General features: G+C 31.5%; 1 protein-coding gene across 1 annotated transcript; it reads left to right on the forward strand.

Moving 5' to 3' along the window:
- The first annotated feature begins 12426 nt into the window (after positions 1–12426).
- On the forward strand, positions 12427–13940 carry LOC144557978 (uncharacterized). Its single transcript, XM_078306664.1, has 3 exons — positions 12427–12987; positions 13311–13379; positions 13598–13940. The coding sequence occupies exons 1-3, from the start codon at positions 12796–12798 to the stop codon at positions 13748–13750; spliced, it is 414 nt and encodes a 137-aa protein (XP_078162790.1). The 5' UTR covers positions 12427–12795; the 3' UTR covers positions 13751–13940.
- Positions 13941–22052: the final 8112 nt, after the last annotated feature.

A 22052-nucleotide genomic window follows, 5' to 3' on the forward strand; every position in this document is an offset into this window, starting at 1 on the left:
TAGATGTCCTTTTAAGCGTGTTTAATTAACCTCTAGACAGCAACTTGATATTAATTAATTAATTTATATTAGTCGAACCGTTAAAGCGTGTGATCTGTATATATAGTCAAATGTTGAGAACCTTCGTGTACACATTAATATATTAAAAATATATGACCGGTGCCCGGTGGGTATTATATTTAGCTCATTGATTTTATCTAACTTTGGGTTCTTAAAATCATTTAATTCGTTGACCCCCTCAATTCATTTCATTTCCGTCAAGTTTCTAAATATAAATAGGCAGTACCATAAAATAATCCACACTTGCCAAAGGGGCACATTTTATTGAAGGAAATTAAGTGCTTTTAATTTATATATATATATATGTGCTTATGCTAATCTCAAATTCTAAATTGTGTCGATAATTTTGGTCTTGTTTTTATATATTATTTGAAATGGGAGGTGCCACCTCTTTCAAAGAAAATTATATTTTAAGTGGATTTGGTTTCTGAATTTCCATCAAATCATTGTATAATTAATGTAGCTATCAAAGAAAGTGACATTATTATAGTTTCTAAGAAGGTCGTCATTATCTCCATTGCTTTTTTCTGAAATTATTATCTTTGGATTGCTGCAACATGGATAAAACGAACAACAATTTACACTAGAAATATCAAGAAATAGAAGTAGAGAGGCGGTAGCAATTAATAAATTTTTTTTATCAATAATCAGAAATAACAACTTTACTATTGAAAAAGATGGTCAACAAAGAACTATTCAAACTTCAAATGAAATTGCAATACCTTCTATAAAATAATAAATTAAATGAGAAATGTTCTGGTCCCCTGAGCCATCATACCCAAGCGCATCCTCAAGTAGTTTAACAGAAAAACCTTCCAATATTGTCTAACTTCCATTTCCAGCGCCAATATTCAAACATTTAAGAATAATTATTTCAATCCCCACACTCCAGTACCCGCATTATACCCCCATCTCTTAAACAGATTTTAACTTCCCATAAACTAACTTAACTAACTAATTTAATTAAATTTATTCAAAACACTAGTATAAAATACTTGGAAGATAATAAATTAATGCTTGCAAATTAAGATATTAATACTTGCATGTATAACTATATGGAGAGACCACTCAAACTACATGGGGAGAAGAATCATACACGTTTTTAGAGGTGAGTTTTTTTTTCAATATCTTCCACATTTCTCATGTTCTATGAGGAATTTTGCGAATCTAAAACCACGAATGTATTCTACGCAATTTTATCTTTCAAATGAGATCCATGATGACGTACTTTCGGATTCATTGTCACACAAGTATTTATACCTCATTGTGCAAGTATTTATACCGCATCGTACAAGTATTTATACCTATACTTGTAAGTATTTATCCCCAATCGTGGACCCCGCATCTCCGCATCACATTTTCCTAATCGTCCCTGCGTCAACCTTTCTCTAACAAAAATAGTTGACCACATAGGTATAAATACTTCAGTGCATAGATATAAATACTTGTAATACTTGATATTAATACTTTTAAATGTCAGCAGTGTCATATGTGAAAAATACTATGTATAAATACTTAAATGACGAGGTATAAATACTTGTGTGATGACGAGCTCGAAAGTATGTCATCATGGATCTCATTTGAAAGATAAAATTGTGTAGAAGACGTTCGTGATTTTAGATTCGCAAAATCCTTATAGATCATGAGAAATGTGGACGAGATTGAACAAATAAAATTGGGGGGATAATGGGGGGATGAGAGTGCTGGTACTCATATCATCTCCCAACATTTAAAGCTATGTTTATAACATTTTAAAATGTTACTCGCAAGCATATAAACTTCTGTCTGAAAACATATCTAGATAGTTTTAACTCTCAACTACTTTTGTCTTCAAACCAAAAAAGGAAAGATTTTTTTCACCCACTTTGTTTTATTTTTTCTTTGATCATTTTAATTTATTTTTTCGACGATCCGTAATGAATTTTATGAATCTAAAAATACAAACTGATGCGTCCAAAGGGTATGGTGCAAAGTTTCAGTACAATGATGTACTTTTTAAACCTTTAACACACGTTTGAGTTAAATTGCAAGTGCACAATTCTATCAAAGTAGTATTTGAGGTGTCGAACCGCAGGGAGTACGATAAAAACTTAGTTTAAACTTTAGTAATAAATTTCAGAAAATAAAATAAAGTAAAGTGCAATAAAAGTAAATTGTGGGGGGTTTTGTTCTAACAATTCCTAAGGTTGGGTTCAATACCCAAAAGAAAGGAGTTTGAAACAATAATTGTAAATAAAAGTAAAAGAAAGGAATTGATTTGCTTTCAAGATTTAGATATCTAGGGGTCTTTGGTCTACAATCCCTTGCTAACTCTATTTATTCGGTATTTGTTTGAATTCATGTATGATTTGATGAGGTTTCTAACCTAAAGTGTTAAAAAGGGTCACGGTCGTGAATTAATAACGTGCCTAGATAATTTCGGACTTCACGGTCGTTCTTCACCCTAATTATCTAGACCCATTAAGCTCTTGTTAGCCTATATTGACTAATTACTTAATCAATATAGGTGTCCTAAGTAGGGGTTTGACTTCACGGTCGTTCTTCACCAAACCCTAACCCTTAATTTCTATAGTTCCGGTTATAGGTATCAAAGTACGGTCGCTTCTAACCTAAAACCTAAGATATTTGTGTTCATAATTTGGTACTCTCCTCTCATCCTAACTTCTTTGGATCTTTTGCTTAACAAACCGATTCCAAAGCGGGACTACCACGATTTCAAGTACTAAACTATGTAATCAACACAAATGATAAATCACAGAAATTAACAATCAAATCCCATAAAACAATCATAATAAAAACAAATAACCGAATAAAATAGAATCAAACAAGTTCATGCATTGACCTAGACCCCTAGAGAGAGAACTACTCCCTCATGGAGAGATCCATTACAAAAATTGGCAAAGTAAGAAGAAATGAAATAAAGGAAGTAATTACACCCTTTAACAAATCAAAAACCTCTATCTTGCCGACTTCTTGCTCAGGAAACCCTTCTTCTCCTTGCTTGAAAGCTTTCCTTTTCTCCAGAATTTATCGCTAAGTATTGTGTATAGAGAGAGAATGAAAGAGGAAGAGATAATGTGTGAGATGCCTTGAATGGAGAATAAACCCCCTCTTTTATAGCCAAGGATCATGTCCAATTTAGAGGCTAGGAAGTGGAGTCAGTGGGTGCTATATTTGGATTGTTTTTCCAGGATGCCTTGTCCATATTTAGCTGTAAAAATGTGTCCAGGTTGCGTCAAAAATAGAAACCATGTTGAAAATGTGTATTTTTGGCCTTCTGCGGGTCCAGTGCGGGTGCTGCGGGCCGCACTGCGGGTGATCTCATCCGCACTGGGAGAATTTTGATTTTTCATGTTGTAGATATTCTCTCTAGCTTTTCAAAAAGTGGTCACAAACCTTAATCGGAGTTACGAATCAAAAGTTATGGCCGTTTTAAGTTCAGGCTCCACTTATGCGTTCTGCTACAGTGCGGCCAGGCCACCCGCACTGCTACAGTCCCATCCGCACTGCGTCTTCACCATCTGCTACAGTGCTACAGTGCGTCCGCACTGCGTCTGAACCACCCGCACTGCGGATGCATCGAGATCCGCACTAGGCTCGGACTTTTCCTGTGCGACCAGAGTGCGGCTGCATCGCGATCCGTGCGTCCGCATCGATATCCGTGCATCCGCACGGATTTTGATGTATAGCTTATTATATCTTTTTAAAATTGGCGCGCGTCCATAAATCCATCTAAGTACTTATTTTGGCCATATCACAAACCGTGTGTCCGCAATGAGCAGTTTCCTTCGGTTTTCTTCATTTTTCTTCATTTCCTACAAATTAAAACTAAACAAACGCAGTAACTTGATCCAAGGTGTATTATATTCACTTTATATTGAAAATACAAGATATTTGGTATTATTTTGTGATAAAAATCAGATCGAATATGTATATAATTTAGGCCTATCACAAACGTTTTCTATTCGATTTTATCTTTCAAATAAGATCTATGAAGAAATATTTTTGAATAATTTTAAAGTCATTTGTTTTTTTTAAAGTAAAACTCATGAGCATTTTAAATTTTCAAGATTTTAAATCTCAGTCTACAATCATTAAAAATTTTAAGGCTTTGTACATAAGTTTTATATGCTTTGTACATGAACTTTGTAAATGCAGTGTTACTATTGAGGTTTATATGATTTGAAGTGTTATTATTGAGGTTTAAATTTTTTTGTACATGAGGTTTATACATTTTATTCTAGAGATTTAAAGCGTTATTAATGAGGTTTATATGCTTGTACATGATGTTTATACAAAAGATTTGAAGGCTTCTAAACAGAGGTTTAAATTATTTTGAAGTAAAATAAAAAAAAAACTGAAAGTCACAGATATTTAAAGTGAGAAAAAAATTACAACACAAATATAACTCAAAAGTTATTCTTCATAGATCTCATTTGAAAGAGAAAATGGGATAAAAAATGTTTATATTTTTAGATTCACAAAATTCATCATAGATCGTCGAGAAAATAGATGAAAATGATCGGAGAAAAAATTAAAAAAAAAGTGGGTGAAATGAATTTTTTCGTTTTTGGTTTGAAAATAAAAGTAGTTAGGAGTTAAAACTATATAGATTTAGAATTTAATGCTTGCAGATAGAGATTTAAATGCTTGCGAGTAGCATTCTAAAATATTGTCACGCCCCGGCGGCCGGGCCGGGCACCCGACGAGACAGAATGGCACCCTCGCATCCATCCGTCGTCCTGTCAACCTACGTCGCAATAGAAAGAAAACAGAAATAATACGAAGTCAGCTACAAAGCCGAGTAACCAGTTATTTAACGACGCAGCTTCTCTATAATTGGCTTAATTACAGTAAACAACCATTTCAATAGGATTGGATTAATCCGCACAATTAAAAATCAGAATACTTATGCATATTTAACCGATAATATCAGTTGGATCTAGGTTTTCAATAAACAACAGTTACATTCCAGTTGGAATCCCTAAAATAGGTGATTCCCAGTATTCCAATCCATTAAAAACAATTTCAATATCTAGACCCCATATTCCAGTTAAATATACCATCATAATCCGATTACCCAATTCAGTACCCAATCAACCATACAAATCAAAAGCACAGATTATAGAGAAGTCTGATTACCTGATGGCGATCAATTCAGGAATCCAATTCGAAATACAACACTTTTCAACACGACGTAGTCGGAATTCCAATCGAATATACAATCAAAATATTTCTATTTTTTTATTTTTCTTCTCTCTTTCTCTTTTATCTTTCTTTTCCTTTCTTTCTCTGCCTTTAGTTTTTTAACCGAGTCATATGAAGATGGAAACAAATTAAAAGGGTGTTAAGGAGATGAATGCATGGAGGCCACGTGGCCTTAGTGCCACGTTGGCTTTTATATTTTTCTTTCAACATTTAAACCTTGTAAATTTTTTAATATTACAAAATAATTAAAAATGCATACCGGGTGTTACAAATTCTCTCCCTCAAAAAGAATTTTGTCCCCAAAATTCAAACGAATGATACTCAAATCAATCGGGACAAAACAGACGATAATTAACTCGAATGTATCAGGTACAAATTAATCAATCGGAGAAAATATTCAACTTGAAGTAAATGAACTTATTTCTGTACATTTATCTATACATTAAAATTCTATACTTATATAAATTCATGTCAAATAGACTATATACCAAATGATAATCAAACAGGACCACAAATAACATATATTATGAATCAATAATCAATCAAATTCAAATATATCAGACAATCAAATTTCAGGAATTAATATTTCCAAATGTATATTCAGATGGATGAGAAAAATTATCAGACTAATATGGATCAGAAAAGATATAAGTCAAGATACTTGTCGAACTATTTTCAGATAGATCAGGATGCAATTCAATTCAATCAGAACAGTGATAACAATTAAAATTTGAACCCAAACACAGTCCGAGGAACGAATGCTTTGATACCATTCTGTCACGCCCCGGTGGCCGGGTCAGGCACGCGACGATACAAAACGGCACCCTCACATCCATCCGCCGTCCTGTCAACCTACGTCACAATAGAAAGAAAACATAAACAATATGAAGTCAGCTACAAAGCCGAGTGACCAGTTATTTAACGACACATCTTCTCTATAATTGGCTTAATTACAGTAAACAACCATTTCAATAGGATTGGATTAATCCACACAATTAAAAATCAGAATACGTATGCATATTTAACTGATAATATCAGTTGGGTCTAGGTTTTCAATAAACAACAGTTCCATTCCAGTTGGAATCCCTAAAATAAGTGATTCTCAGTATTCCAATCCATTAAAAACAATTTCATGATCTAGACCCTATATTCCAGTTAAATATATCATCATAATCTGATTACCCAATTCAGTACCCAATCAACCATACAAATCGAAAGCATAGATTATAGAGAAGTCTGGTTACCTGATAGAGATCAATTCATGAATCCAATTCGAGATACAACACTTGTTCAGAATTAACACAACGTAGCCGAAATTCCAATCGAATATACAATCAAAATATTTCTATTTTTTTATTTTTCTTCTCTCTTTCTCTTTTATTTTTCTTTTCCTTTCTTTCTCTGTTTTTAATTTTTTAACCGAGTCACATGAAGTTGGAAACAAATTAAAAGGGTGTTAAGGAGATGAATGCATGGAGGCCACGTGGCCTTAGTGCCACGTTGGCTTTTATATTTTTCTTTTAAGTTTTAAGTTTTATGTTTTAACATTTAAACCTTGTAATTTTTTAATATTATAAATAAGTACAAAATAACTAAAAATGCATACCGGGATGTTACAAATATTATAAACAGAACTTTAAATATTTGAATATTAATGCTGGAAGTGGAAGTTAGATAACATTTGAAGTTTTTTTATTAAACTATATGGAGAACGCACTCAGGGATTTTGTTTGAGATGCATTTATCAGAGTCCAAATTAAATAATCAGTTTAGAAAGAAATTGCAATAACTTCATCTGATTTTTCCTGCATTCGAATAATTTTGGCATGGAAGGCTATTTTTGTTTATTTATTAGAAGTGCCAATTTCTAGACAACGAGAATAAGATCCGACCCAATTTGATTCGATTCTAAATGAGAAAAGGTTTCTATCACTGTCTTTTGTCTACCATCTGTCCACGCTTTTTATCTAGCGCTATTCACTCCGTGTTTAACTAATTTTAACGAACACCGGTCCCTACTTCTAACTGACCACTTACTCCAACTATTTAACCTTCCTTCCGTGTCTCTATTTCATTTTTTGAATATCCTTTTCAAAACCTTCCTTCTCCGATCAATTTGTTTCCGATATTTCTTTGTCGTTTTACGGAGACAGAAATTTCTGGATCTACAAATCGTTCGAACTCTGAAAATTCACAATGTCGACGAAACTCTTAACTTCAATCGCGCAACTATTCCAAACTATCAAACTCAGATTTTGGGATAATAAAGTGTACCGAACTCAGATTTGATGGCTCTTTACAGATCGGGGCGGTGACTTCTGTCTACGCTGTTTTTGCATTACATTATCGCTTCGGAAGGGTATGTTTTCTCCGACATGAATTTCTTTATTTTAATAAACTATTCAGCGGCTCTAACATGGATTTCTTTATTTTAATATAATTATTCACGTGTTTTCCTCTAAGTTTGTGCGCATTAAATTGTAATGTTTAATATAAGATTTTTTTTCAGTTTTAATTATTAACTTGTTATATGATAATTCAAATTTTTCTTTGAAATCTGCCGCAAGTTTTAACCAAAACTTCGTTACTGTACTCTATTTATTCGGTAAGCTATATTGCTATCGATTCATTGTTTCTCGTGAATCCTCATGATCTGATCTGGTAATACTTTAAGTCTGATTTGATCTGATCTGACAGGTTAGTTGTCGATTTCAATATTTGATTTGAATTTGTATTTTGAATTTGATATTTGAATTCAAAATTATATAGATCGTTTTCGTTATGTCGTCGATTTAAATTTTTTTATTTAAGAACTTACATGATTCGATAGTTTGTTTTACAATATTCGATTTCATTTTTGAAAGAAGAATACGACGAATCATCTCTAATAATAAAATCGAGTTTCTATGGACAATTAGACGCTTCCATTCTAAATAATAAAATCGAGTTTCTATGGAAGTGAAAATTATAACTGTCACTGTCAGTTATTCAGAAAAAAGAATCCCCAGAAGAATTGTGCACATCAAATTATGAAGAGGTGTCACGGTTTTTATTATTTAGAATAGTTTGTTAATATACTGTTTCATGTTTAATAAACCGGATGATAAGATCATTTTTTTTTTTCAAAAAATATTTGCACATAAAATCGCTCATTGAATACACCCGGAACAAAATCCGCATTTTTATATGATAAAGTTAAAAGAAAAAAAAAATAAGTGAAGAGATAGACAAACGTAAATAAATTTCGAAATTATAAAGTAAAAAAAAAAATTAAAGCGAATCACTGTTTTGATTCATGAATCTAACCATGTTGTATTGTGTAGAATATATTTGTATGGTCCACAATTGTTTTTAGGTTTGTAAATTTTCAATTTCATAATCCATTCTTCGCACTTAAAATTTTTGACTTGCAAATAAAAAAAAAAATGCAAATTAACCCGCTGCATTTTTTGTTTTTGTTTTTGTAAATGTAGTATATAGACATTTGGCAAGTTAAAAAAAGTGAGAGCTAATTAGAACAAAATTAAGTTGCTTCTTGAGAAGGTTTTAGTGTTTGTTACTTGTTAGTTGCTGACAAATTAAAGCTCCTAATTGTCAAATCATAGGTAATAGTAAGACCAAATAAACAAATAAAATAAAACTAAAAAATATTGTTTTGAATTCTTATGCACATCAGAGAAGGTACAATATATCCAATCAAATGCAGATTAGATTCAAGATGTAATGAAATCAGCAACCTCTCCTGTTGCCAGAAATTGTAAAAGGAAATGATTCTATATTTTTTTTTTGAGTAAATTTCGTCAGGGGTCACTAAACTTTGCTATTTGTCACGAATTTGTCACTCAAGTTTGATTTGTTCCTTTTAGGTCACTAAACTTTGTTATTTGTCCCAATCAAGTCACTCTATATTTTTACATCCAAAATCTTAACGGAATATTCCCATTCCATCCAAATAATTAACAGAATATACTTATTCCATCCAAAATATTAACATAATGAGTATATTACATCCAAAATACTAACGGAATGAGTATATTCCGTTAGTATTTTGGATGAAAAAGTATAGAGGGACTTGATTGTGACAAATAACAAAGTTGAGTGACTAAAAATGAACAAATCAAATTTGAGTGATCAATTCGTGACAAATAACAAATTTTAGTGACCTACGGCGAAATTTACCCTTTTTTTTCGTCTAAGCAAAGAAAATAATGAAAATTAAATAAATTTTCGTCAGTTTTCAATATCTTAGTAATATTTAAAAAGTTTAAACACAAAAACCTGCGAGTAACGATTGTGTAAGAAATTGAGAGAATTACCACAATTAAAAGTGTTATAAAATCTTGTTATTTCATTCAAAATTTGCAGCATAATCCCCATGAATTCTCAAATGTATATTGGCAGAAATATTTAATTATTGTGTTATCTGTCTGTTGCTTCACCTTTGAATCTCTAAATGTATATTACAGATGATTTTCTCATTTTGTGAGTTACGAACATATAACATTTCACACGAGAGCCATATACATTTGCCATTGAATCAAATACAGGTTCTTAATAAAAGAAGAACTTAGAACTGTTACCAAATAAAAGAACAAGGGTGTTCGTATCTCTTACTTAATGTTATTGTTATGGATAATAAACTCTCAACTTCATCGCCTTTTTTTTTTATCATATAAATATATTCTACAACTAAGTTACGGAAAAACTTTTACAATGGATTTAATTTTAACGCTAACTAAATTTTACAGACCAACTATCTCAGTATTTTTTTGCACAATATTGTTTACTTGTATTATATGTATTTACTTAGTATCGTTTAATTGTCTAAACTCACTAATAGTTATTAGTTGTATTTTAACTATTTCGGATCCGTTTGGTTTATTGGAATGAAATTAAATAAAGAAATCATTTTGATATATAGATATACATGATGGTATATAAAGATAGATCTTCGTATTAAAATTTTGAAGTAAATACTTAATTTCTATAATTACTCACCACTATACATTCTTGTAGATTTGAAACTATTTTCCAGCAAATAGTATATACTACTTTATTCAATATTAAATTATATTCCTATATTAGAATTTCACACTTACCATATAATTAATTGGATATTATTTTTATTATGTTTGATCAGAAATTTCGGTTAGGATAAGGATTAAGGTAACACAAGTAAAAATCATTTATATTATTTTAATTTATTCCTTTCATCATCGTAATACCGAAACAGAGGTTAGATACCCAATTTTAAGCCGAAATTAAATTGTCAAAGTTTTCATAACATCTATTATATAAGATTTAATCGAAAACAGTCAAGTCAAAATCTTGATAATTCGCTTAGATAGTAAATTAGGACGAATGACATGTAATATTAAAGGTTTTTAGGAAACGAAAATTGAATTCAAACATCATTAATTAAAATGTATATTTATGTTTTAAATAGATAACTAAAGTGAACAAGAGCTGATATGCTTGCATATCGGAATGTATATATTGGGTCTGGTGTTCAACTAGACCTTTTGTTAATGTGACTGCAAGCGAAAGTGGTACTGTCACATATGTGATTGTAGGCTGATACAGTCTTGTCACGATCGTGATTGTATGCGGAAGCGGTCCTGTCACAACCAAGAACTAGTGGAATATGAACTCACTGTCTAGTGAGGCAAATGCAATGGATTAACAGGAATTTGAAAGTGAGAAATGGTTTAAATATGTAGGATTGCATTGTATTAGAGGTATTTATGATTTATTTTATCATATTTGTGAGAATTAAGTAGATTTTATAAACTCCAATTTAGAATTAAATTTCACAGTGAGAGAATGTTCGAATCTTTCACCTTTCCACTTTTATTTGGGTTTTAGATAATGAAGATGAAATTACTTAACAAAGTTTTTTTTTTTTTTTTTTTTTTTTTCCACTTTTTCACTGCTCCATGTATTTACCGAACGGACCACATTGAACTTGACATCCGAACGATGTTTTTATGTTGCAAGATTTCTTCAATCTAAATTGAAAGGAAACTTTAACCGACTGGTAAAACAGTTAATTGAAGTTAGAAGGTTTTTTAACTGTTAATTAACAGCCATGATTTTTTTTTTTTTTTGGTCTCTATAGCCTTGAATCGAACAATGGGAAATTGACCACACACGTGGCGAAAAGAGAAGGCGCGCTCGCGTTGGATCCACGTTGGATTTATCGGCTCCTAGTGCTGCTAATTTAATAGGAGGATTTAGATCCAAAAATAGTACAAGCTGACATGGATCCACCAAGAAATTTAAACAAATCCAATCTTAAATTTCTGGATATATTCCACTATTTGTCTATTTCCCTTCAATCTAGCGCTTTTTTTTTTTCTTTCTTTCTTTCTTTACATTCCTTTTTGAACTTATCCATTAGAAACGGACGGAATTTTCCATTAAAAAAAAATGCAAAAATAAATATAAACTAAAGCTACATTATATCCGTCTACACGGTATATTAAGGAAAGAAATTAAATTCATGGAGACATTTTATTTTATTTTTTTGCTAAAGGTGGTTCATCGTTTAATTGAAAGTTTATTAAAATAAACATTTTGTATCAAGATAAGCAATATGAGTTTTAGATCTAATGTTAATTTTGTTTGTGCAATATATAATTATTTCATTCCAAGGATTTTTTTTTTTTAATAAATTAATCCAAGTAGACGTAATAATGTAATGACAATACATGATATTGAATATAATTAAACAAACAAATCAATAATACAGTTCAAATTACTCAGTCAGAGTCAGGTAACAATATCCAGAAGTTTTCTTCTCCAAGTATTATTCCGATAGTGACTGGAATATTTAGAAAAAGGAAAGAATTATCCGCGTGTAGATAGGAGTGCCGAGTGCGTATCCTCTGAGATATCTCATATTTTGCGTGACCGACGTGTCCAGTGCCTATTCGGGGGTGGCATAGGAGGCCGGTATTATTTGAGCTTTGAGATTCGCGCGGAACATATTGCACGGTTGAGATTTTCCAAAAAGTCACGCAAAATTTGAGATATCTCAGAGGATGCGAATTCGTATGGATAAAACCTTCAATTTCGGAAGAAAAAAAAAAAGCTGAGCAAAAAGAAACAAGAAAATAACCTCCGGATAAGACCGAACCTCTCGTCGAAACTTGAATCACGTGCTACGCTAGCATTAGATCCATTCTCTCCCATTTCCCAAACCCAATCATTCTTCTTTCTATTTCTCCATTTCATGTAACTGGATAAATCCTGTTAGAGGACGAATTTCATAAAAACGGACGCATCCATTGATTAAAATGGAGAGCATAAACGGAAAAAGTTAAGATACCCGTACCCGTTTCGTCCTATATATTCTCACCCCTTTAGAGGAATTTCATCCCATCTTATCTCCATTTTCATTCATCTCAGAGAAAAAGATTATAAGAGAAGCTGATAACCTGCGCAAAGAGAACTTTCCATTCGCTCAATCGAGTTCGGATACTTTTGCAATTGAGAAGTAATTTTCGTTGAGAAAAAGCAAGAAAAATGACGACTTTGATGGGTTCTTCATCAGTGGCGACGAGCGGCTTGAGGTTTCCGGCGATCGCCGGTAGAAGAAGTGTCAGGTGCTCCGCCACTCTCACCGGAGATAACTACTACAACTACAAGACCCTGAGACTTAGACCTGGTGCGACTGAGAAGGAAGTCAAGAAAGCTTTTCGCAAGCTCGCTTTAAAGGTTTGTTTTTGTCTAAGTTCTGATTTGTTCTTTTCTCTTGTGCATTTGAATTAGATGAATAGTTCACGTGTTAGGATTTTCCGAAATAAGAGTGAGGGTATTATTTTGATTTCGTAGGAAAACTGGGTCTTTTTGCAAAATTCTCCTAGATCCCTCTTCATTTATTTATTTCTTTATTTTTCTTTTAAAAACTGAGTTCATCTTACTCTATTAATCTGGATCACAACTTGACAAGATAAAAACTAATTTATTTCTCGTGATTTTGCTTCACAATATATTCGATATATATATTTTTTTAACAATTTTTCATATATCATTTACAGTATCATCCAGACGTATGCAAAGGAAGCCAGTGCAGTACTCAGTTCAACGGTATAAACCAAGCATATCAGGTAATTTTATTTCTAGATTGGTACCTTCCTTTTCTATATTACAGCACACAAATTGGTAAATATTGGGTTAAATGCACAGCTTATGATTGAGATAATTTGAATGGAACAGTTTATAATTAGTAATAACTGATAACAGTTAAAAGTTAAAAGTGTAATCAGCAATTCAATCTTTAATGAATAAAAAGACTAATCAGATATTTGATTGTATGAAATTGCAGATGATATTAGATGAATTGAGGAGACCAGTGCAGCAAAAGGAGGAAGCAGTATATGATTCATACAATTATGAGGATTCATCAGATGACGAGTGGATGGGTTGCGAAGCCGCCTTTGTTTTTTCTGGCGGCAGACAAGAATCCATTTACTTTTAATTAGAATTTAATTGAAAGGTTTATAAAGGAGAAAGATAAAAGCGTAGCTCTGGTTTTATCATAATGAGCTCCTCTTGTCTTTCTTAGTGATGGGAAATTGTACATAATTTGATTTTAATTTACTTGTAATTTCTAGTAGTTTTTTTTTTCTGTTTTAAAGTGAAATAAAAATGGGTTATTTTCCCAACAATTTGCATGGCTAAAGAGTTTTTAGCATTAATTGCGTTGTTCTCATAGTTGTTACAGCGTTATGGAAACCAATAGACCGGTACGATATTAGGTAACTTTGGTACCAGTGGAAACCCACTACTGTCACTATTCTATTCTATTCCTTGGATGCATCTGTTATATATGGGGTTAAGTTCGAACCCTCTCTTAAAAATACATATATATGCATTAAACATGACTATGTAAAAGGATAAATGGAATTATTACAGTCCAGAAGCAAGGAATAGGAAAAACTGCTTGAGGAACCGATTGCTGGATACCTATTTTTGATGGTACGTTTTCAGAATTGATAGAAATTTGTCCATCCTAAGCAAAACAATATAATAAAGCGTATCTTCAATTCCTGAGCAAATTTGTTAACTTTTTTTTTTTGAAAACCGGGCAGTGGCTGGAGCAAATTTGTTAACTGTGATCATATACTAGCCAATACATTTCTAGAGTTTGTGCCAAATTGAAAACAATGCACTGCACTGCACCAGAAATACAAGTGATGTTGATATATTTGGTTTTGTGTGAACGTATACCGATTGAATAAAAGCTCAGAATTTGGAGCTTCCTTTTACCATGGGAATGGGTCCCTGGTATGAAAGACAAGTTTGAGGGTTTATTAATTTTGGAATTATATATGGCTTAGTTGATAAATTGTTATCTTATCACGGATAAGAGATCATTATATGGTCCAGGGTCATAGAACTTGAATGGGCCCCTAAATTGGAAGCACTTTGTTTGACCCCACCAAACCAATGAGACCAAAAACATTTGATTTGTTAATTTGACTAGTACCAGTATACCAAAACTATTGTATTCGTTAAAGAACAAATGAATGGATGCCATTTGCCAACAATAGAGATGCTCCAAGTTTGTAAAATTCTATATATCAAAGAGTGTAGACACTACTATTGAGCACGCAGTTATGTGTCAATTTAAAATGTGTTCAAGTGCCATTCGAATATTCGATAACATTTACAACCCAAAAGTGAATGGACATTATTCGTCTATTCAGAAAGTGGAATTGTCAATCTGTGTTCATCAGGCTTCGTGTAAATTTGTATTTGTGGAGGAATAGGAAAAGAGAAGACAAGTAGACAACTAACACTTTCGCCTGGGACCTATAAGAATATGACATGAGATAAATGCTTTTTTTTTAGAGGAGAACAAATAGATAGATGTTGAAAACTTTGGAATCATTTGTTGAACTTTTCTATATATTCCCAAAAGCGATTATAATTGTAATTTTTAAATTCTACGCTTGAAGGACTCTGTGCAAGAACAAAGGAACAAGTTCAATTGTGATTTAAATTGCAAAATTTTGAACTAAGAACTTGTTACAATAATTCTTTCAATTTCTTACAGATGTCAAATCATGACATTTCAAAAAAGCACAGATCAGCAACTAATATTTCATCAGAAAAGAGAATCGATCGAACTTTGTTGAAATCATAGAAACCATGGAGAAGTTGAAAGTTACATACCTAGCTAGTAGACCATACTGTCAGAGAGGAGAGCCATGAATGCATGGAATTGCTTCCTGATATAAGGACCAGAATTATAAAAATTGTTTCAAAAAGAAATACATTTTGCTTTCTTTTACAAGTGCTATAAAAAAATGTTTCAAAAAGAAATACATTTTGCTTTCTTTTGCAAGTGCTTAGTGATGGAATCATAGAACACCTCAAATCATATATCAAGAAGAAATTAAACCTCAGGTTCATAAAAAAGGAGAAGGTGAAATTCTGTTAACGGATGAGTTGCACAGTAATTAAGATATCGAGCAGTAATAAATTTAGGTGGCTCTCAAAAATAGTCTTTGCTTTAATTACTAGGCGACAAGATCAAATTTTGTTTGTGGGCTTCAAATATTTGCCCGCATAGTAAAAAAAATTGTTACCATCAATTTGGAGCTATTATTGGGCAATTTCTTGGAGAAAAACAGATCCAGGCAAATATGAGCCAAACATAAATTTTGAAGGTTTGAAATAACTTGAATATTGATAATTTTTCAGCTTTCCATTTTTTTGTTTTTTTTTTCCAAAGAGGGATGTTGTAGCTTGTAAAATATTAACCATATTTTTGTTGTGGTGATGCTCCATACAATGGACCAGGGATAAATAAATTTATGTGCAGTTTATTTGTTCTTTAGATGATAAATCTAATAAATTGAATTGCAATGATTTTATAAATTATGGAAATATTTTATTTAAACTTTGGTCCATTTTAAATTATAAATGAAAAAATCGTCACAGACTCATTTTGTTTTAGAAATTCAAACATAAATAAAAATAAATGAAAACATTCATAAATTAGATATTTGTCTTATTTTCCTTCTTTTGTTCAAATTTTAATCTCTTGCTTGAACTTTAAGACACCTCTACCTCTCTGAATTAAGCCTCCTAACCTAAGACAGTTGAACATTAATATCTTAATCATATTTGTGTTGCCGAATGATCCCTACGCATATATCTTAATGAGCCTAGGCCAGGGGCAGTTTGTTTAATTAATTAATTATTATTAAATTAAAAGCTGAGTTAGTTAGAGTTTATGATGTTTTGATATACATTTTTGGAGTACACGCGAAAAAGTCTCCCTCACCGCCTCTATTTCTGATAGTGGTAGGTTAGGAAAGACTCTTGCTCTGCAACTTGCAACCGTGGTGGTAGGTTTCAATTTTTTTAATAATTGTACTATAACAAAAAACAATCATTACTTTTTTATTTTATTTTATTTGAATATTAACCTTACCTACTCTTAGCTTTAATTTAATTTGCATTTGCTGAACAAATTCTGAGCTTCTGCTGCATATCTATTAATTTTGCGTTTTGTTATAGAAGCATTTTATTTGTTGAGGTAGCGGAGCAACTGTCCGTTGTTGGTTTAGCAAAAACAAAAATCATGATGCAATTGTACGGAGATAGAAATGCTTTGATAAAGTCAAACCTCAAAACATCGTTGCTGGAACGAAGAAATAAAGAAATAATGGACTTGGCACTAGCAAATTAAAATAATTAGTCGGCGTGTATTCGCAAAAATAAATATGCCAATTGACCCATACCCATACGGGATTTAAGGAAAAGCATATATTTTAATAGATTCGAATTCGATATATTAATTTATGTGGGAGCCATCCACCAAATTTCAAACTCTAAACTACTCTGACATTTTTTGGGTTTGTAAATCTTGGAGTTGGAGCGGAGGAATTCGTATCCTCTGTATTAACTCAAGAAGGAATTTTTGACTTAATATATCTGAACCGTTTAATTAGCTTTAAGATTTGTGCACATTAAATCGGAACTAATATCAAAGACTTCTCTATGTTATAGGCAGAGATCAAATAAGCTCTATTTATAATCATGCAGTCGAGATGCATTAACTCAAAAGATGCTCTTTTGAATTAATGCAGATTCGATCACTCAGAGCGGTATTTACATCAGTAGCATCGCTATTACAAAATTTCACATGCGCCCTTCAAAAAAATAATTAGATTAGCTAGGTCGGGTACCTAACCCGGTGATGTTCAATTCTTAGGTTAGATCCAGACCGTTCATATAAGTTTCTATGAAATTTTGAAGTGTATCCTTGTACTTCAAGCTCCAAAATCTTTTTTTAATGTGAAAATGTCATGTTCACTTTAATTTGGAATTGGAGTTCTAACGAAGAGCATCGTCACACAACTTTGTTTATATGGTGAGTACAAACGCTAGAGCCAGTGAGCTCTTAATGCCCTACAAGCGAGAAGTCACACGGCTATTCGAAGGGAGCATTAAAGTAAATCTCTACACTATAGAACAATGAACAAAACACTTTAACTAGATTTAGAAGTAGATTAGCTAAGTGAATTTGAGATTATCAAAAGAGTATTGAAGTTTAACCTCTCTCAAAGATGAAAGCTCTCAAGAACACATAATTAGTACTTTTTGAATATTAGAGGTGGCTAGCTTGAATATGAAGTTGGGGTATTAACTCTATTTATAGATGGAGCTTCAGATCTAGGTATTTGAACCAATCTGTTCAGTGCGGTAAAGTTTTGTTCGAACAAATAGTACAAACTATTTGAAATTAGGATTTTCACATTTTTAATTATGAACTAACTATTCATAATATTTCTGCCCGTTCCGAATGGATGTTATATTTCATCCCAATTATCTGTTACCTGAATAGCGTTCATACAGTTGACATCCATATGGAATGAAAACTATTTGGATGTTCTCTGGAAAGAACAAAACTGATCCGTTATGAACAGTTGTTAACCAGAATCATTTATTCCATATTGAATGCTTGTCTATCCATCCGGAAATAGTTGTTAACCATAGTCATTTAATATATTATGTACTTAACGATTTGCTTCCGTTCCAAACGAATAGTTCCAGAAATCAATAATATCAAATTTACTTTACTTTTCTATTTAATATTACAATTCTATCTATAATCTTCATAATTTCTTGTTCATTTCTTCAATTCTTTAAATTAATATTGTAATCATAATGTTAATGAACCTGCAAATTCACTCATATAAAAAAATCATTAAATTTAATGATTGTATATTTTACAAATTAATCAAACAATATAATTAGAAGATTGCATACCACAGCAACAATTCCTTTCACAATTTTCTTTAATAAACCTGTGGTACAAATTGTATGTTTAATCATACAAATTGTTCATTAACATACCACAGCAACAACTTGAGTGGGAATCCTCCGGCCATAGTTGCAGCCTTTCACAATTTGTATGTTTAATCATAGGCACATAAAATATTATGGGAAAATATATTGCCTATAGTTTTAAATTTTCTGGCCTGAATGGTCACTTCTTTTAGGTAAATATATTGACAGAGCTAATTTAACTTCATACAGCGCACAATCAATAAATACAAGAAAAAATACATGACTAGTGCACTGTATGAAGCTAAATCAGCTCTTTCAATATATTTATAAAATCCTATTCTAGGAGAAGTAATTGCAGACACGCTGAAAGCTCTAGGTTAGAAAGGGGGGGATTCATGTAGCCATGTCCCTTAATAAGCGTGTTTAATTAACCACTAACAGCAACTTGATATTAATTAGTAGTCCAACTATTAAAGCATATGTATAGTCTTAAGTGTCGAGAACCTTCGTGTATTCAAGTTAATTGTAGACGCGTTTACACATTAATTTATTAATTGATGGTCGGTGTGTATATAATTCTAAGACACATATTAGAATGAGGATGTGTAATATGTGAATTAGTCTCTATTATAGATTAAAATGTATTTGTAGATTAAATTTTAAAAGTCAATATGAATTGTTTAACATGATCGTCCTACAAAAATGTATTTGTAGATTAAATTTATATTTCTTACAAATTTTTACAACTTTTTTTAGATAGAAAATCATCTATCTATCTAAAAAGTAGTTAAAAATTTGTATAGAAATATAAAATTTAGTATGCAATTATATTTTCATATAAAGATATTATTCTATAGTAGAACTAGTCCGAACTATGCATAGTACCATAGTCTCACTCAACATATTGTTGGGGTTTTGACAGTTCAAACTCATTTAATTAGCTCGGTTTTCACTCAACATATTGTTGGAGAAGAAGATGGAGGTAAAAGAGAAAAATAAAAATGGAAGAGAAAGGGAGAAAGAGGAAAGAAATAAAGGTTGTTAGAAATAGTAGTTATAGTTAAAATAGAAAGTTAGTTGGGGGATGGATAGGTGGAGGAAATTATAATTACCATAATTTTTTAAACATGCATAGATAAAAGAGGAGGGTTCAAATGCCTCTATTTTTTTTAATAAAGCTACAAATAAAATAGATCGGCGGGGCTATTAACTATTTTTATTCATGATGCTGCTTGGAGATGATCAAGCAGAGAGAATGCTTGCGCAAGCACTGCCGTCATGAGGTGGGGGGGGGGTGTTATTAGCATCTCCATCTTTCTCCCTGTGGGCTATCCAAAAATCCAATTTGAATGCCTGTTGTTTCTTCAGGGGTTACTCTTTGCTTAGGGTGTGCTCTAAAAAGAGGGAGAACCCTTTCATTAAATAGAATGGCCTGACCTAAATCAAGGCTTCCCTTTTCTAATGGAATTATGATAACCATTGTCATAGCATTGGTAGACATGTGTTTTGTCCATGTCCCAGTCCAAAATCTGTAGTATTATTACTCTCCGACATAAATGCCTCACTCTTTGAGGTATTGAGCCATGACAATGGTTATCATAATTCAATTAGGAAAGGGAAGCCTTGATTTAGGTCAGTCCATAGTACGTTTTTTAAAATTTTAATATTGATCTTTAATTTAATTTATTTTCTAGTGTTTTTCTATTTTTTTCTATTTTTAAATTATTTTATGACTAACTTGAAAATATTAATTAAACATGGCTAATTATGTTATATTTGATCACATAATTGTAGTCAGATAATGTGATCATTTGTGTGACATTATTATATTTTACTCTTTTAGTTACATCGCATCACATAATTAGCTATGTTTAATTAATATTTTCAAGTTAGTCCTAAAATATTTTTAAAATATTAAAAAAAGAGAAAAACACTGAAAAATAAATTAAATTAAAGATCAATATTAAAAAATTAGTCAGGTATTGTGACATAATTTGACTGAGTTAATTTAGATAATGTGTCGTGATATGTTATTTTTAAATAACACATAAGTCACATGACATAACTGATACTCGTAATGTGTTGCGACAGAACCTGCACTCATATACTGGATGAAAAATTTTGAACATCGAGATTGTAATAATAGATTCCTGTTATTGGGAATAATAACAGATATTAATTTCCCATTTAGGATTACGCTCCTCTCTAATAGTAGAAAATTATTAGTCCCTGGATAGAATTGATAGGGGCTCTAAAAATCCGGACTGAAGAGGCTGCGAAGCGAGTAATCCGCAAAACCCCCAATCAAACACTTTCATAAAAAATGCTTGAACTCACCAATCAATCAATGAAAATAAATCTAAGGAATAACATGAATTTATTATTCTGATTCCAACTGTTAATATCGTTGAGATTTGTACATACCAAAATTTCTTTGCTGAAATTCTTGTGTAGAAAAATTTGAACAGTTAAAATTAAAATAACATGTTCCTGTTATTTCTTTTGAAATAACAATGAGTTGCTCCGTCACTGGTCAACGTTAACAACTGGTATTATCACCAGTTCTCATTTATATCTAAGAAAAATAAACAAATAGTATAAGTATTGTCGGTCATTGATTATTTAACTTTCTTTTTACATTATTCATATTTAACGTATGATTCACATTTACAAAAATAATTAACTAACCGTTACCAAAACCAAGATGCACTCAGGCCTCATATGATCATACCCCCCTTGCCCGTGCAGAATATTACATGTGAATCAGGCTGCATACCTGATCACAAATGTAGAATTGTTTTTTTTCTCTTTATTCCTGTTTTACCCTCCCTACATTCTTTTTCTTTAATTAAGGCTGATCTTCTCTCTCTTCCATTGAGTCATTCCAAAAATAAAACCGCTTAATTAACGCACTGTGCAGATTCTCTCTTATGTACAACAAAACTGCTCTTTGCGCCCCGATTTTTTTATTTATATCAAAAAAAAAATATAAATTTAAAAAACTAATCAAACCTCTCGTCAATTTCGAAAACTACTCAAATCAGAAAAAAAAATTTCGGTAAATGGATATTAAAACCGGAATAATTTTTCCGGTTTTAGGATTTTTTTTTTTATTATTTTTTTTTCAGTTTTTATAATTTTTTTATTTTTTGTATTGAAGTATTACAAATATTTAATATATTTTTTTAAAATATATGGAATACTATATAATTTGATTTATTTGAAAGACTGCTAAAAATAATCCGGATCAACATTTTTTATGCCGGATTTTTTACGGCCGTAAGAAAAATTAATATAATATAATATATGTATATGTAATATAATATAATATAATATATATGTTAAAATGTGCTTGCATATCAAATTTTATATTTTTTTGAATTTTTTTACTATTTATTAAGTATTTAACAAAATCGCTATATTCAGACCATTGAATTTTTGTACCCATCTTAATAAATAGTAAAAAATTTAGA

The sequence above is a fragment of the Carex rostrata genome, chromosome 8 (genome assembly GCF_964058835.1).
Source record: "Carex rostrata chromosome 8, lpCarRost1.2, whole genome shotgun sequence".
NCBI lineage: Eukaryota > Viridiplantae > Streptophyta > Magnoliopsida > Poales > Cyperaceae > Carex > Carex rostrata.

Excerpts from the sequence above, each read along its gene's own strand:
- LOC144557978 (XM_078306664.1), top strand. The coding sequence starts at position 12,796 with ATGACGACTTTGATGGGTTCTTCATCAGTGGCGACGAGCGGCTTGAGG. Across the intron at positions 12,988-13,310 it reads TTCGCAAGCTCGCTTTAAAG|TATCATCCAGACGTATGCAA; the intron begins GTTTGTTTTTGT and ends TATCATTTACAG. Across the intron at positions 13,380-13,597 it reads GTATAAACCAAGCATATCAG|ATGATATTAGATGAATTGAG; the intron begins GTAATTTTATTT and ends ATGAAATTGCAG.